Source organism: Pempheris klunzingeri, chromosome 13 (assembly GCF_042242105.1).
Source record: "Pempheris klunzingeri isolate RE-2024b chromosome 13, fPemKlu1.hap1, whole genome shotgun sequence".
Classification (NCBI taxonomy): domain Eukaryota; kingdom Metazoa; phylum Chordata; class Actinopteri; order Acropomatiformes; family Pempheridae; genus Pempheris; species Pempheris klunzingeri.
Genome location: NC_092024.1, coordinates 24,488,563 through 24,506,517, shown reverse-complemented (window position 1 = coordinate 24,506,517; position 17,955 = coordinate 24,488,563). Strand labels below are relative to the sequence as shown.

General features: G+C 45.8%; 1 protein-coding gene across 1 annotated transcript in view; it reads right to left on the bottom strand.

Moving 5' to 3' along the window:
* Nucleotides 1-350: 350 nt before the first annotated feature.
* Nucleotides 351-17,955, bottom strand: part of LOC139212420 (neuronal PAS domain-containing protein 3) — a 294,675-nt gene continuing 277,070 nt past the window's right edge. The window contains exons 12-14 of the mRNA XM_070842965.1: nucleotides 7,038-7,185; nucleotides 6,437-6,552; nucleotides 351-1,999 (exon numbers count right to left, since the gene is read on the bottom strand). Of these exons, the coding sequence (XP_070699066.1) occupies nucleotides 351-1,999; nucleotides 6,437-6,552; nucleotides 7,038-7,185 (1,913 nt within the window). The remainder of the gene's footprint in view (nucleotides 2,000-6,436; nucleotides 6,553-7,037; nucleotides 7,186-17,955) is intronic.

Genomic DNA, 17,955 nt, shown 5'->3' with positions numbered 1-17,955 from the left:
GTTCATTTGTTCGAGAGAAAAATCGTTGCTGATCGCAAGAAAGGGGAGCAAATAGAGAGAGATTGAGAGAGGAGGAGAGGATGAGGAGGGTAGAGAAAAAAGATAGAAAAGGGGGTGGGGGGGGACATGTTTGAGGGTCATTCATGTCTATTACACAAGCTCAGTTGCTCAGATTCAAAGTGCTAGAGTACATTTGTCATCCTTTCCTGTCCTTTCTCCCCTCTTGGAAACACAGTGCTGTGTTGGTAAAAGATAAAGTAGTCTTTCATTGTTTTTACTAGTGAGTAGTCTTTGCTTTGACACAGTAATTGATTCCAGAAACACAGTAATACGGTCTCGAGTGTTTTGCGTTAATCCTCCTTCCTCTCCAGACTTGTCTGCGTGGTGTGGATCCCGTTGCTGTACACCGGGAACGGTAGCGTTGAGAAAAGTCCCTCCGCTGTGGTGAAAACGTTGGCTGCGGTCGGCATCTGGCTTCCCAGGGCGCCGTTGCCGCCAGTGGCTGCCGGAGATCCGACAAACGGGCCGGCGGCCGCCGCTGCCGACATGTTGAGCCTGTGGACGTGGTGGTAGAGCATCTCCATGGGCGTCTTGGGGTCCAGGCCGAACCCCGAGCCGTCGACAAAGTTCATGGCGGCGTTGGGAAGGAGGTTGCCTTGCGTCATCGCCAGGGTGACGTCCGCCGGCGCGTACCTGATGGTCCCGGTGGTGTAGACCCGTGGAGCCGTCGTGTTGGTGGAGGCCAGAGTCCCGGTGACCCGGTGGACCAACGGGAGCACCACGTTACCAGCCTGCAAACGCTGTAGCGCCTCCAGGTCGCCAGAGTACAGCAGTGAGGAGGAAGAGGTCGAAGAGGACGAGGAGGAGGATGAGGAAGAGGAAGATGAGGAGGAGGTTGTGGGAGTGCCTTGCTGCTTGTCCCGTGGGGAGGCGGAGAGAGGTGGGGACAAGGGGTCGGCGGAGGAGGCGCTGGAGGGAGGAGCTAAACTGGCAGCGCTGGAAGCAGAAGACGGGGCAGAGCTTCCATTGTAAGGAGGCTTCCTCACTCCCCCTGCTCCTCCCTCGGTTCCAGGAGGGGTGAGGACGGAGTCGGGAATGGCTACCTGGAGAGAGCCTCCCTGGGGTGAGGGGAAGGTCTCGTGGCTCCCCGGAGCAGCCGGCTTGGAGGTCATGCTGTACGGGGACTCGTTTCTGGAAATCTCTCTGTTGGGCGGGTAGTTCCAGATGCTACTGTCGTTGTCGAAGTTGATCGGCTCTGCTATCTCCGTCTTGATTTTCAGGACCGAGGACGTGGCGTCTGCGCTGTCCGGGGAGCCGGAGGAGGCGAGGAGGTGGGAGGAACCGGCGGACGCGGCCTGCGAGGGGTCAACCAGCGGTGCGGCGTCCCCCATGGCGACGGGGCTGGGTGTGGTCGAGGAGAGACGGAGCCTCCTGCTTCGGGGTCCGTCCCATTTCTGCACTTTCCTCCTCTTCCGCCTCTTCTGGAGCTTGCTTCCGGCATTGGCGTCGCCGTCTTGCATGTCTCCATCCTCCTCCTCCTCGTCATCGTCGTCCTCATCCTCCTCCTCTTCCTCCTCCTCCGATGACGTTTGTGAGTTGTGCAGCTGTACGTCGTCCCCTTCGCCGTAGTGCTCCACTTTGATATGAAGCCCATCCAGATTACCCAGTCCTCCGATGGTGCCCAGTCCCCCTAAGCTTCCCATTCCCGCTAACCTCCCCAGCCTTCCTCCTCCTCCTCCACCACCTCCTCCTCCTCCTCCTCCTCCCCCTGTTGCCTCCTCCTGCTCCTCCCCCTCCCCGTCTGACGGCTCCAGACTGTCGTCGCTGTCCTGGCTCTCGGGATTGCTCGAGCTGTCTCCTTCCTCCTGGCGCTTCATGTCCTGTTCGGAGGAACAGTGCGGTTGGCTCGGCTGCTGCTGACGCTTGCTGTTTGTCTCCGGGTCCTCGCTGCGTTCTGATTGGTGGCCCGACTTCCCCTCGGACTTGGCGTTCTCATTGTCTGTTGAGAGGAAAGATACAAATTGGTTAAAAATTCAGGGACAAACTGGCAAAAAAAAACCCCACGAGAACCTGGAAGCTAAATTTTGGACATTTTGAGCCACATGACTTCAGTGGCAGCTGATCGATCATTCATGGTCCCCTGTGGATGAATCCTGACTTTTTCTTCAGCGCCACCATCAGACTGACATCTGCAGCTGAAACTGAAATGTCTTAACCACAGACTTTATAAAAAGAAGTGGACGTTTGCCGATGCCGAAGAGCCGTAAACCTGCATTCTCTCTAATGTCCAGCAGTAAATTATGGTCCATTTGGAGGAAGATAGACCAGGAAGCAGAGTATACTTTAAGACGGGACTACGTAAGTAAGTAAATAAGTAAAGTTTATCTAGTAAAGCACTTTTCACAGAACAAAGTCACAAAGTGAATCATAAATAAGATCATAAAAATGATAAAAGAAACAAACGATCTAAAAACACACCAAAACAAACCTAAACCTAACCAATCAGAGGCAGTTTTTTAGTGCTCTCAGACAGACACGGTTCTGGTTCCATTGTATTATCTACATTGGCAATAAAAGGTGTCATATATTCTATTTTCTAACACATTAAACTAAAGATTCGTCCTCTGGGGAGCAAGAATATGATCAGGAAATACAATTCTTGTCTACAGGTGAGACTTTAGTCCTGGTTTTGGGTTTCCAGTCAACAGTCCGGAGTTCACCAAAACTTATTTCGTCCTCTTGGATGAATGTTGTTTAGATATTTGCCATCCTTGAAGCTATTCTTTGCCACTGTCGCTCAATATAATATCTGATGCTGCTCATGTGGGGATTCTTGAATCCTTAATGTTGAATTCCTGAATCGTTGGGTCTCTCTTAATTAAAGAGTTTGGTCTAGACCTGCTCTTTGTGGAAAGCGTCTCGAGATAACGCTGTTGTGAATCGGCGCTATATAAATAAAGATTGATTGATTGATTCAACTTGCACGACTAAATTTTTACTCACAGCGATTCATTTTATTCCAAGTGAGTGAAACTGTGAGTGAAACATTTAAACTAATCCTTAAAACCTCTCTTCTTTTCTTTTCACTGAGACACTGAAGCTCCAGTTTGTGTATTTTAATTCCCGTGCAGCGATTCTCAGGTGTTTTATATTTCCATGTGTTGTGGATGCACTGATGTGTGTTTAGTATCTGTAGCTGCTGCTGTTCAGGCATGTTGGCTCTGTCCAGCCCATTACACACACACACACACTTCAAACCCTGCCAGCGCACACCGAGGCCAGCGGCTGCCCAGCTGGCAGCGCTCTGACTCCCTCATGGCACCTGAAATGCCGACTCAATTGCTTTGTCTGGGGAAAACCTTGTATCTCCATTAAGTGTGCTTTCCAAGCAAAACAGATTTATTCTCAGGCTGGAATCAAAACTGGACCTGCAGATTTGAGTGTTTCCCGGAGAGGGTTGGTTTGATGACAATACCACATATCAGGATTTCATTTTTAAACCTGAATCCTGTTATTTTGAGTTTGAAACCGCTAGTAGATATAAAAATGAGAACCAGAATGGCTGGAACGTAAAACTGCACCTGATCACAGTAGGTCCACTAAAAGAGCTTGTTTGATCCACTGACAGGCTCAGAGTGTTATTCTAAGTGTGTGACAGCATCATGGAAAGGATCCCTACAGAGAGAGACCTGGAAGATCCTTTTGGTTTAACCACAAACAGCACACACACCAGACTACATTCACTAAAACAGGGATTTTAGCTCACAAAACATGGAAGTTGATGTGCTAGTTCTGCCTCAATCACTTAGTTTGTCTGTGTTATTGTGTGACTTTGGTGTTTTAAAGGGTTGATTCAGATCCAACACAATATTTGTGTAACCCACAATAACACAAACAAACTAACAATCAAGGCAGCAGTAGACCAGCAACTCCTGTTTTCTACGAGGTAAAATTTCTGTTTTTGTCAATGGAGTCTGGTGTATTTCAAGAGGGTGATAAAATGGCTGTTTCTGAGCCCATAAGTAGCAAAAACTTTTAGTGGGTGTACTTTGACCATTGCGGGTGCCCCAAACTAGCAGAGTCTGACAGAGTTAGAACTTTTTCTAATTTCCTCATAATGTCATTTATATTATGTTGCACACCATGAATATAAAAAACAAAATCAAAAACAGAGAAAAAGCTGCTTTGTTTTTTTGGCACCTTTACTTTTACCTCCCTGGCTCTGCGTAGATTGCATCCTCGGAGAACAAAGGTCAAAGGCCACATATCTCATTTTAGAATATATTGAGCCTGAGCACCTCGGGCCTGTTGGACCCCGGCTGAAGCTGGCCGACTCCTGCAGCAGCTGGCATCAGTTTACAGCCGACGCAGCGTGCCAGAATCACTCTCCTCCAGCAAGAATAACAGCTGGCACCGATTCTCATCATGCCAACCCCGGCTGCAGGACTCGATAATATTATGCTCAAGGTGGAGGCCCTGCGTTGGTTTAAATTCAGCTATACTGGCAGCGTGTGAGCTTTGTCTTCCTCGGCGTTGGCTGCTCGAAATGTCGCTGACACACAGCAAGTTAATCCTGGATTTGTATTTCAGATGTGTGCATTTTTAAGATCTAATTTATTCTTCTGTATGAATGCTCACGTCAGGTTCTGGTCCCTGCAGTGTTAGTTATTATGTTTCTGGCCAGATGAGTGAGATTACATGTGTCACTTTCAATAATGAATCCAGTGAGCAGCTCAGCAGAACGACTCTTAAAAACACTTTTATTGTGCTGCTTGACATTTAATGTCTTAATTATTGACGTCTAATTGAAAAAACATGATTTTTGTCCTTTTTTATTACACGTATTAACCCTTTATCTTATAACCATGGAGTTACTTCTCCTGTACTCATCTCTGTGAGTTGGTTGAATTTTCTTTCCAGCTGACTTGTTTTAAAACAAGAAAACAACCTTAAATGCGTTCGATGGCCTTCACTGGTCCAAAATGATGCACCTGACAAACAGGTAAACAGAAAACCTGCTGTAAAAGAACCCACAGAAGCTAATCTTATCTGACTCAACTTATCTTTAACATTAGTTCTAATTATTTTTCAGGTTTTACCTCATCAATGTGCATCTTTGGGACACCTGATCACAGTAGGTCCACTAAAAGGAAAGGATCCCTACAGAGAGAGACCTGGAAGATCCTTTTGGTTTAACCACAAACAGCCGTTATATTGCTCTCTGCACACACACCAGACTACATTCACTAAAACACTGATTTTAGCTCACAGAACATAGGAGCTGCTGGTCTGCTGCTGCCTCAATTGCTTAGTTTAATTGTGTTATTGTGTCACTTTGGTGTTTTAAAAGGTTAATTCAGATCCAACACAATATTTGTGTAACACACAATGACACAAACAAACTAATGATCAAGGCAACAGTGGACCAGCAACTCCCGTATTCTACGAGATAAAATTAATGTTTTTGTCAATGGAGTTTGGTGTGTGTGCAAAGAGCGATAGAATCAACATCAGCAAGATTCTCATCATATTGACTCCGGCTTCCTCTAATCTTAACATCTTCCTATTGGCTGTGGAACTCTTTTAAACAAAGAAAAAATAAAATGTAAAAAGTCGGTGATCAATGATTGGTGTCTGTCTGGCTGCTGATTGGTCGACTGGACGTCCTCAGCATGAGAGCAGGTTACTGATAAAAACAGTTCAGGTCTGCCCAAAAAGTTGTTAGACTTGTCGCTGGGTGCTCCCGGGGTCTTAAGAGTCGCCAAATGCAGCGAGAAAGCCGCTCTGTTGGCAGCACTGTTGGCATCGCCCACGTTTTTTGGGGCTTCGCAGACATAAAACGCTGAGAAGCAGCAGCAGGTGTCGGCGCTGCGCTGGGCGAGGTCGGACTCCGCTGCCATTTGTGTTGTTTTGCTGCATTGTTTTTGGAGGAGGTTCTGTGGTGCTTTGTGGCATTTTGTGTCGTGGCGTGGAGTTTGGAGGTGTTTTTTGTGGCGTTCTGTGGAGTTACGGCCTGTTTTATGTCGCTGTGTGGTGGTTTGCAGCGCTGCCAGTGAGCGCTCAGTCCCCGAAGCTCTTGGCGTTCATCTTCATCCAGCCTGGCACAGACGGCACACTGGCACCAACTGATAAAATATCTTTGGCTGCTCTTATTCAGGCCGTGCTTCTTTCTCACTGCTGGTTTGATGTACTGGTAACACTTGAGGAGGTGCTTGTAAGGAATCATACAGGTTTCATGAGCATGTTGTGAGTGAGAGTGACAGATTTAACCTGAATGTTATAGAAAAACACTGCCTGCTCATTCTTCCTCCTCTCACAGAGCAGCGTTATTTATTCTTTTCTCCATCTTTATTTATTCCCATGACTCTGACCGTCTCCTCTCCGCCTTCTAACCTCTAAAACATTTTATTCCTCCCGTCTTTCCTTTCCTACTCACCAGAGTTTTCTTTGGACTCGGAGTCAGAGTCGGAGGTTTCGGAGGACTCTGAGGTTTTCTCGGGCAGGTTGGGCAGCTGGGCGATGTCCATGGGCGTGTCTTTATACTCTGGATTACTGTGAAGAGACACAGACAGGTGGTTTTTGTTTGTGCAAAACCTCTTTTATTTACTCATTTGTTACCATAAATTCTCAAATAAAAGCTGTTTTTCACAATAAAAGGGCTCAAATGGGGAAAATTCATATATTTTCATTAGTTTTGAGTGTTTATCTTCTTAATTCCACCATTTTTTCTGCAGACTTAAATTGGAATGAAGCAAATATCTGAAATATTTTTTAAATATTTTTTTTAAAGTTTTTTGACTGAAATTGCATGAATGTCTTTTTTTGTGTGTCTTTTCTCTCACATATTAAAAATCACTTGCAGAGAACAACTCTTGCTTCTATTTAATGTGTGATTTTATTCCCCTTTAATACATTAAAGCACTAATTCCTTCCTTCATTCATTAATCTGGCTTCTTCATCTATTCCCGACGGATCTGCGGATCTAATGAGAAGCGAGGCGCCGTCGCCACGACAACCGAGCCACGTTGACCTCTGACCTGAGGACGTAGTTGACCCAGATGATGTTCTTCTCGTTGGCGTTCTTGCCGTTGATGGCGATGGTGGCGCTGGACTGGATCCAGATGTAGCCGCCGTTCTTCTGGATCCACCGGTAGTACTTCGTCACGCACTGACCCTTGTTCATCACTGGGGGAGAGAGAGCGGGGGAGAGAGGGGGAGGGAGAGAGGGAGGCTTGTTCAGTCATGGCGGATTTTGTTTGATATTCTGGGCTGTTTCAAACTGTTGGACATCACAACGACTGAGCAGCGTGTTCATCACATGAGAGAGAAAAGAGACGGAGGAAAGGAAGGATGAGGTGGACGGAGGGCGAGAGAGGAAGAGAGAAAGTGGGTGAGAGAGAGAGAGAGAGAGAGAGAGAAAGGGGGCAGTCATCAGATGTCATGTGACAGCTGGCTGAGAGCTGCTCTGCTGCTGCCGTCATTAATCAGACCAACACACACTGCCAACCTGAGTGTGTGTGTGTGTGTGTGTGTGTGTGTGTGTGACAGGCCTGATACACTCCCCCCATCATAGGACGTCTCTCCCAACATTAAACCTGGACACTGAACTCTTTTAAACAATCGTGTCAGTGAGTATTTGACCGATTCACCTCAAATCAGTCGACGGCAAGAGCTTTTGGGTGAGCGAGCAGGATGGAGAGAAACAAAGAGAGCAGCCTGTTCCAGTCCAGAACAGTCCGGGTTTCAAAACCTGCCGACAACGTTTGCGGTAATGTTTGTGATGTGAAATACAAAACTGGCAGAGACGACACGTCTGACCGGAGGACACAGATGGTCCAACGCTAAATCTGTCTAAAAGCTGAAGTAAGAACCATGTTTGACGGCCGGAAAGTCCCCCAGAACAGCTGCAGCTAATGTTAGCACGCTTGCAGCTAACGTTAGCACGCCTGCAGCTAATGTTAGCACGCTTGCAGCCAACGTTAGCACGCCTGCAGCTAATGTTAGGACACCTGCAGCTAACGTTAGCACACCTGCAGGTAAATTAGCACGCCTGCAGCTAACATTAGCACACCTTCTGGCAGCGCAGATGAGGTGAGGATATCACGTGTTCTTCTTTGAGCGCTACGCTGAGCGGTTGTAAGGACGGTTTTACTGTTCGTGTGTGGTTTGTAAAATGTCTAAAGAAACAACAATGTTGAATTCAGAAATTTGGACTTATTTTGTACAACCAAAGTCACATTTATGTCATTACAGGAAGAGGAAGGTACGGAAAGAAGGTACCCAGCATGCACCTCCTCAGACGTGTTTTGAGACTTTATGCTGATATGTTAAGACTCTCTCCTCCCTCATCTCGTCTCTCATGAGGATGAAGACTCTCTGAGCACTTCAGGTCTTCATGTGTTCATGTTGTCATTCATTCATCCTTTAAGCCCTAAAACTGAAGACGGTTGTCGACCATTCACCCAATATGACTAAATTCCTCTCAACAGGTTTCCTTCAGACACCTGAGAGCTCAACAACAACTGCTTCCTGTCAGTTAAATAACTGTGGAGCACCTTCACTGCGTCTGAGTCAGTAAAGGTTGATTACAACACACACCTGACCGAGCTGCAGTCGCTACCCGTCTCCACCAGATAGCGCTGTGTCACTGCGGCAGGGCCCCCGTGGCCTCGGGAGGTGGCAACCCCCCCACCGCCACCGCCACCACCTACCAACCCCCCACCCACCCACCCACCCCTGCTCCGCCCTGCGACGGCACGCAGGCAATAAATTTGGCTAAATTAACCACTAAATGGTTATCTCAAGCAATATGTATTGGCATTAATCAGGAGCCGCTCAAACAGAAACAGTCGGAGACGAGAAGCGAGGGCCACTAAATTCATATCCCTCTCCTCCATTTAATTACGGGCACAAATAGGTTTTTCCACGACAGGAAGAAAGAGAGAGAAAGTAGGGGGTGATTTATATAAAAAGAAGGCCAGTAATTAAAAACTATTAGAAACTAATAGCATTGTTTAAGACGACATCCCCGGGGCTGCTGTAATTGACTTTGGTCGGGCGGCCGACACTCATTCGTTCTCTATTTGCCTATTCAGAGAGAGAGAGAGAGGGGGGGGGGGGAGGGGGAGAGAGAGGGGGAGAGAGGGGGAGAGATGGGGGGAAAATAACTTGTTTGCATGTTAAGGCAGAGATGGTGAGATCACGTCACCTTGAATGTGACCTTGCTTTGTTTGTACGGCAGAGTAAATAACGACACAATGAGTGTGCACACACACACACACACACACACACACACACACACACACACACACACACACACACACACGGTGCAGGGCTGCCTGTTCAGATGACTGCAGGTCCTCAGAGAGCAGCTCAGTGTATCAGCATGTCCGATGGAAGAGGAGACACACACACACACACACACACACACACACACACTCAGCTGATGCTCGCCACGCTAACACAATAAATACCCAACATAACATAAAGCTACGTGATCAATACCGACACTGACCGGCCAGCTGATTCTGATTGTGGGAAGCAGGTTGCGTCACTAACTGTGGGAATCTCCCTTTAATTACGTCATGTTTCGGATGTGCGACCCCGCGTCCTCACAGCAGGCGACCGTCCGCTGGTCGCCGCGTAACGCTGGTCATCAAACCACACGGCGAGCAGCTGATCAGACGGAGCCGCTCCAGTAAAAGATGGCGGGTTCAGACTGTTAGGACTTTTTATTGTGTCGCTCTCTGATGTCTAAATACTTCAGCGTCAACTCCATCTTCTTCTTTCTGTTGCTGCACTGCTGCTCACGGCGACTATTAACTGAGATGTGATTCTAAAAACTCTGAACTGCGATAGAAAAGAGAAACTAATGGCACTTTTCTACCAGCACCTGCTCAACTCGGTCTTTCTGGTTCTCCACCAGGTACTACTACAGTACCTCCTCTGCCGGGGGTCCAAGCGAGCTGAGTCGAGCCGAAAATGTGACGTCACCAGACTGCAGGCCACTGATTGGCCAATCAGGAAGTGACATAACTGTATGAGTCATGAGAGCGACTCGTTCACAAATATCAAACCCGCCATTTTTATTATTTTATTCTTATTTATTTATATTCTGCTCCACACAAACCAAACGCTCCACGTCCTCAGTTGTGGTTGTGTGTAAAACTGTGTGATGGAGAAGCACCATAAATGTTGCCTTAGTTGCTAAAATCAAGATTACAGCAGAGAGCGATGAGAATTTGTTTCCAGCCTGATTCTCTATTCTGTGTTTTAGCTCCGTTTTTGGTCTCCACCTCCTCCTGTAGGAAATATCTGCCTCTTCAGCTGCTAAACGAGTCGCTATGTTTCCACTCGCTGGATTTTAGGAGAAGTTTTAAAAGCTCTGTCTCTGAAAACGAGGGCGTAAGAAGAGCAGCTGATCCTCCTCAGGAGGTCATTTCAGATGTTGTGACTGAACACCATCATCGTCGTAGACCGCCGTGAAGAGGAGGCTGTGTGCTGCACCGAGAAGAATACAAGCCTGCAGACTCGTTAGCGAGATTAGAAGCTGAATATTTGAAGTTTTCGAGCCGACTGTGGTCGTTTGAGCATCAAGATCTGGACGTGTAGCTGTTACATGTTCAAGACTCAACGTGCAAAATAAACAGTAGATGCAATAAAAGTGAATTTTGTCTCTGACAGCAGATTCAGGTCTAAGATCTGCCTCCCCCCTCTCCCCCCTCTCCCCCCTCTCCGTCCTCTTTGTCTCTCTCCTGTCTTGCAGGTGAAGTTTATGTTAACCCTCCCCTCTGACTCCTCCATTATATCACCCACGCTCTGATTGGCCGCTAATGAAGGGGAGGAGAGTGAGCGGGGGAGAGAGAGAGAGAGGGAGGGAGGGAGGGAGGGAGGGAGGAAGAGAGAGAGAGTGTGCTGGAGGCTCGCCCGAGGCTGCAGGAGAGAGACCAATAGATTAAAGGAGCTCTATTCCCTTTTAAAGCCTCTCCACCTCACTTTTTTCTCTTTATTTCCTCTGTCGCTCTCTCTTCTTTTCTCTTTCAGTCAATGTCACACTTTTCTGCCGTTGTCTTTCCTTCTGTATCTCCCTCCTTCTCCTCTGTGTTCTCTCTCTCCATCCACTCGTCTTTCCTTCTTTTCAAGCTGCTGGACTTCCTCTTTAGTCTCGTCCACCTTTCAGATTACCGTTACCCCGTCTGTCACATTAACGTGCAGTCATTTACACAAACGTCCTTTCTGTCCGTTTGACTGAGAAAACAGAGGAGGTCTCTGCTCCGTCGCCCCCTGCTGGCTCCCTGCAGGACTCTATTTCTAAACAAGATATTAGAGTTACGATATCAGATTTAATATCTTCCATTATCTTCCTCTTCATCGACCTTTAGCTCCGCCTGCCTGATCGGACGTGTCGACAGTCACGGTCAAAGAAACGGAGCAATGTGGGACGATCTCAAGGAGACGCCACGGTGTTGGGTGATGAATGGAGGCAGCCAAGATGGCGCCCAGTTTATTCTACTAAGAGCACATGCCGAATGTTTTTCAGGCTTCCAGTTTTGGAGCTCTTCTGATTTCCTTCAAAACCACCAAACTCCACTGACAAAAGCTATAATTTTACCGTACAGAACGCAGGAGTTGCTGGTCCACCACTGGCTCAGTTGGTTAGTTTGTTTGTGTTATTGTGTGACTTTGGTGTTTTTGAATGTAACACAATAATCATGTGACACACAATAACATAAAGAAACTACCTGAGAATCTTGCTGATATTGATTCTATCGCTCTCTGCACACACACACCAAACTCCATTGACAAAAACAGTAATTTTATCTTGTAGAATACGGGAGTTGCTGGTCCACTGTTGCCTTGATCGTTTGTTTGTTTGTGTCATTGTGTGTTACACAAATATTGTGTTGGATCTGAATTAACCTTTTAAAACACCAAAGTGACACAATAACACAAACACACTGACTGATGGAGGCAGCAGCAGCTCCTGTGTCCTGTTCTCTAAAATCCCTGTTTTTGTGAATGTAGTCTGGTGTGTGTGCTGTTTGTGGTTAAACCAAAAGGATCTTCCAGGTCTCTCTCTGTAGGGATCCTTTCCATAATGCTGTCACACACTTCACACACAATCTGATTTACTGGACCAGTTCCAGCACTTTTACTACCTACCAGTCACTCAGACACCAGGATGTGGACACAGAGGAGCCAGATTTTAAAATACTGTAGTTTTCCCTTTAATTCTCTTCATCACCTGTTGTCTTTTTCTTTACTTTCAAATAGTATAAATGTCATAGAAAAGTCAGCAGGAGTCGTTTCAGTCACTTAGTCCAATGTGTGTGTGTGTGTGTGTGTGTGTGTGTGTGTGTGTGTGTGTGTGTGTGTGTGTGTGTGTGTGTGTGTGTGTGTGTGTGTGTGTGTCTTTCATGTCACTGAGGTTGTCCATGTTTCTCACTCATCCCGAAAGGCTTATTTTTTTTGTGTGTGTTTTAGTAATGTACCAGTGTGGATAGTTTCACAGGTGTGTGTGTGTGTGTGTGTGTGTGTGTGTGTGTGTGTGTGTGTGTGTGTGTGTGTGTGTGTGTTTGTCTGCAGACAGATAAAAAGTGTGTGTGTGTGTGTGTGTGTGTGTGTGTGGATTCATTAAAGACAGTGTTAGTCCGGAGAGACGAGCTCTGCTAAAACGCCTGCAGGCTTAAATCCACTGAGCTTTCACTTCTGTGCTCGTCTCTCGCTCTCTCTCACACTCTTTTATGTCCCATTGCATTAAAATGTCTCTCTCTCTCTCTCTCTCTCCCTCTCCCCAAAACATCCATCCTCTTTCTCTTTTCTGTCGTCCTCTCCTCCCGTCTTTTATTTCTCTCTCGGTGTCTCTGTCTCCTCTTCTCTCTCCTCCTCTCTCTAAACAAGTGAATATTTCCTTGTTTAGTTGTTACAGTTTCCTGTGTGTCCCTGAGAGCTTCTTCTTTTCTGGAGTATCTATCGTCCACCATTTCATTTTACCATCCTCTTGTTTTTATTGTTAAAAGTCAAGTTATATACATTTCTGCTTCTTCTCCTAATCAGAATCAGATTTCTGCAAATATTATTCAACAAGAATAATCTCAGACGTCATCACGTCCTTTTATCTCCTCTCTTAGTTCTTCTTTCTCTCTGATCTTATAGCTGCAGCTCTCTCGTTTGCAGCCATATTGTTCTCAGGTGTGTGCGCTCTTATTGGCTGATGAGTTCTTGACTGACAGCTCGGTGCTTCTTCTGTGGTAAATCAGTAACGTTAAGCTAACGCTGCTGCTGTTTAGCGCCCTGACTGTTCTTGTTCCAATCCTGCTCACTGCAAAGTTTAAACCACCTGCAGCTGACCTGTCGATAACAACGCAGCGAAGCGACGCTCTGATAAACGTCTAGTTAAAGTGCTAGGCTTCGATCTGCAACCATGTTCTCATGCTGCCATCTTCGGTGTCCCTACTGAAACAGTTCTAAATGCTCTAAATGCTAAGCAGAAACAAATAATTGCATTTACATCTCTTATAGCTCGACGTACAATACTGTTACATTGGAACTCTCCCAAGAGTCCGTCCTTTTCCCAGTGGCTTCCTTAAATTGGAGAAAATAAAGTACACCGTCAGGTACGGTGGCCGGGAGGTGCAAAACAATTTAACAGTACGAGAAACACTTTTACAAAGCTGGAGACAAATTTACATTTTAGAAAACATTTTTACAAATCAGAAAACAAAATGACATTGCCATAACACATTTACAAGTCCTGAGACAAATCTTCATTTGAGAAAACAAATTTACAAGACGTGAAACACTTTTACAAACACAGACACAAATTTACAAGTAACTTTTTCAACCGGAAAGGGAATGTACCAACTGTCGAGTAGAACCAGAAGTGATAAGGAGTTCATGGTGACCCACAATGGACGGCAGTCCAGCGGTCTTTTGCCCGTTTTGTGGCGAACATATGAGCCGATTAACGCGGTACATTCCCTTTCTGGTTGAAAAAGTTACTTGTAAATTTGTCTCGGTGTTTGTAAAAGTGTTTCACGTCTTGTAAATTTGTTTTCTCAAATGTAAGTTTGTCTCAGGACTGATTTGTAAAAATGTTTTCTAAAATGTAAATTTGTCTCCAGCTTTGTAAAAGTGTTTCTCGTATTGTAAAATTGTTTTACACCTCCCGGCCACTGTACAAAATACTTTTATTTATATTTGTACAAGGATGTTGCTGATTATTGCCTTGTGTACATCTGGATGTCACACCCCACTGTTCTGAATAAAAGTTATAATAAAAAAACAGATTCTCCTGTTTGGTCCCGATGAGCCACCGTACTCGACATTTGTATCCAAGGCAGCACTGGTGATCGCGCTCAGGCTCAGTCGGTGTCGTTCATCGGCGACGATCCTGAATCTTAGCAAAGTTCCCTTTGGGTCTCAGCGCAGCCGTCTAGTCTGAACCTGAAGTCCACAACTCTTCCTCCCCTCGTGGTTCCAACTGGTGTTATTAAGACGAGCCTTCAAATATTCAGCCGCTCTGCTGATAAACCCTGATCTCAGTGCCACGATACAGAGAGAGTACAACATCTGGCTGTATAACAAGCAGGCAGGTTGTGTTATTTACCGATGAAGCACAAAGGACACCATCTGAGTGGTTTAGCTGCACCTGCATGATGCTGTAAACTGAGCCTTTATCTTCCTGTGAGGGAAAGTGAGAGAGGACAAATCTAAACACTGGTGCTTCTGTTGTTCTGTCACCAGCATCTTCATCTGCTTCATCAGGAACAGTTAAAGCGGAGAAGCACTCTGTTTCCACTTTAAGGGAAAGATCGAGGCTGTGATGGGACACAAACACCTCCCACCTCAAACAGCCTCTTGTTATTGATCTCAGACGGCGGCCTGGTTTGACCCCCTGCAGCCGCGACCAGACATTTAGCTGCTTGTTGCCTTCGTTGCTTCTCCATTAATCCACGGCTGTGACACATTCCTTTGCTTTTATTGTGAAAAAATAATGAGTACTTCATGTCCTCTCTCCTGTTTTTCTGTAAATCTCTTTTCCCTTCGATTTCCCCTGCAGGACATCTCCCCCTTCGCGTCCTCCTGAGGATCGTGGCTATCTCTGCTCCGTTTTCTAATGAAGACGAGCCTTACTTCTCTTTTTGGCCTTCCTTTATTTGGTCTCTGTAAAACCATAACTACATTCTCACATTTCCTCTCTTATATCTCCTCCTTTTACGTCTGTTTCTTTTCAGAAAGAGCAGCACCTTATTTCTCTTTCCTTTTCCTCCTTACAGCACATTCTCTGATCCCTCTCTCTGGTGAAAAGATTGGTATTTTCTTCTTTTATACTTTCCCTTTTCTCATTCTCCCTGCCCCTGAAACATCTTCCTCTTTACCCGTCTCTCCTTGAGAAAATGAGCATTTTGTCCTCTGTTCTTTCTTTCCTCTATCAGCAAATCACTCGTTCCCATTTCTCCCCCTTTCTTTGAGGAAAGACAAATCTCTCTGTTCGCCCCTTGTGCCAAGTATTTCTCTGCTTTTCCCTCTTTTTCAGCCTACAAATCACTCGTTCCCGTTCCCTCCCTTTCTTTGTGAAAAGATAAGTTCACTCTCCATCTCTCTCCCTCTCTCTCTTCCTCTCTGTTCTCTGTGTGGAAACGAGGACAGATTGACTTTGAGATCTGACCCGAGCTAAGACCGGCTGTCAGCAGGTAATGATAGAGACTTAGAGAGTGACGCCTTTTCACAGAGAGGGATCACGCCTCGTCCTCCACTTAAAAAGAAGCCTTTTAAAATTTAGATCCCTGTTGAGAGAACAGGCTTTCCCTCTAAAATACACCTTGATCGATTCCCTAACTATCCGACTCCTGCAGCAGCGGGGGAACCGAGAGCAGACGTGGAAATAAATCCCACAAAAAAATCAGAGCCTGCGAGCAGCTGCTGTTCTGCACAAAAAAAAAAAAAAAAAAAACTAAACTGCAAAAAGTCTTTTTCTCACCTGAAAGTCTGCAGCTGTTCTTCACTCAGAAGAACTGATGTTTAGTTACACATTTCTTATCTCTCTGAATATTTGGCCTTCTTCAATCACTGGAGCTTTTTCAGGAAACGTGTCGGGAACTTTTCAAACGCAAGAAGTTGTTTCCAGTTTTAGGTCGGACATGATGGAGTTTAGTCTCCTCTCCGACTCTCCGTCGTTCAGTTTCACATCTACAACAACATGTAGGACACACAAGCTCGACGTGAAGCAGGAACTACGTACAGATGTTTTCACCGTCCATGACAAACCAAATTAAATAAGGCAGAAGGTGTTTGCAGGCAGGTCTAACCTCAGGAGCACAGACTTTTTAAAGGGACACTAAAATCTGAAATAGCTCTTTGCAGTTGAACCGCAAGAAAATTTCCCGAAACGTTTCCTGAAAAATAAACCACAGTTTTGGATAAATAATAAAAAGCTGCACCCAGATATCATAATTTAAAAACATTAAACTTTAACAGCTCTCTGTGCTGTGTTATTTACGATCTTTTCCTGAAGCTGTCCAAGTAGTTTTGGTGCCTAAACCTAACCGAACCGCCACCGAAAAACTGAAAATAACAAAAGAAAACAATGTTAACGAATGAATTATGTGAATCTCTGCTGGTCTCACACTTTACTTGACGCCAAATTTCTTGAGAGAGTCTCCTGCAACTAAACCGTTCGGCCACAAAATCAGCATCAATGCAAACTTCCTCTTTATACGGCATGTACATAGCTGAGTAGGTGCAAATAACCAATAAAATACCTGGGCTCTTGATCCTCCAGGAGATACTGAATCTATACAAATGAAACCAGTATGGCGGCAGGATGAACTTCTACCGTTGCCAAATCAGTACAAAGATATAAGATTCTCACTCTCAATACTGTGTATTACATAAGCAACACGTCTCCTTTGATGGTTTTACTTTGAAACTCCAGACAGGATGTCCTGTGCTGTGCTGCTGGTCTGTCAGTCAATCAACGGTGCCACTAAAGAGCATGAAAAATGGCCCAATCGATTCGTCGATCGGCATCAGCAACAGGAAAACGACAACAAGTTTGATGGAAGTGTGATCGCTTGAGGAGTCGCGGCTCCACAAATGGTTTCCCTGACTGGAGGCTCCTTGTTTTGAAGTGAAAATGCTTCGAATTAAAGCCTGTATTGTGCATAAAAATCAAGAAAAACACTCAGATCTGGAGGCAAAAAGACAAAATCCATCACCGACGAAACACAAACCAGGTTTGTCACCATCCAATTAGACAGAAAGCTTCAGCGCGTTCGCTAAAACAGTCGAGAATCATTAGACGGCCGCTCTGAAAATCAGCCTCCACACAATCAGCAGCCACTTTTTCACAAAACCACCGAATTAAACCTCCCCGAAGAAAAAGGCAGATTTCAGAACAATCTGACTGCGCTCCGTTTGACGGGGAGGATGAAGAGAGAAAAGACACGGAGCACCTCCAGCGCCCCGTAGCCATCCATTTCTGAAAGCCCCCCTTTCAGAGAGGAAATTAATTTTGAAAGAGGAAGAATAAAATGAGCAGCCGAGGTGACTGGAGGTGCTGTATTAGACTACGCTCGACTAAAACCAAGTCATTTAAACCGCCGGCTGCCGGCTCGCCTCCCTGACCTCCCGTCCTCACAGCAGACAGAGACGAATAATCTCCCTCCATATTTCACTTCCTTTTTTTTCGTGTTTTACACATCCTAACCTCCCCGCCCTCCTTGTTCCGTCTGACCCCGCCGGGCCGCCGTAGAGTCACTTCCTGATTGCCACTCTGGATGTTCAGAGCTCGGGAACTTTTGGAGAAGGTAATTGAAAAAGTTTGAGGGAGCTTTGAGCTTTTTGTTTTTTTTTTTTTCTGGTGAGGTGTGTGACATGTTTTAGTTTTGTCAGGTGTCAGGGAAACTCTGGAGAGACTTTACCTTCATCTTCGTCTTCGTCTTATGATTTTAA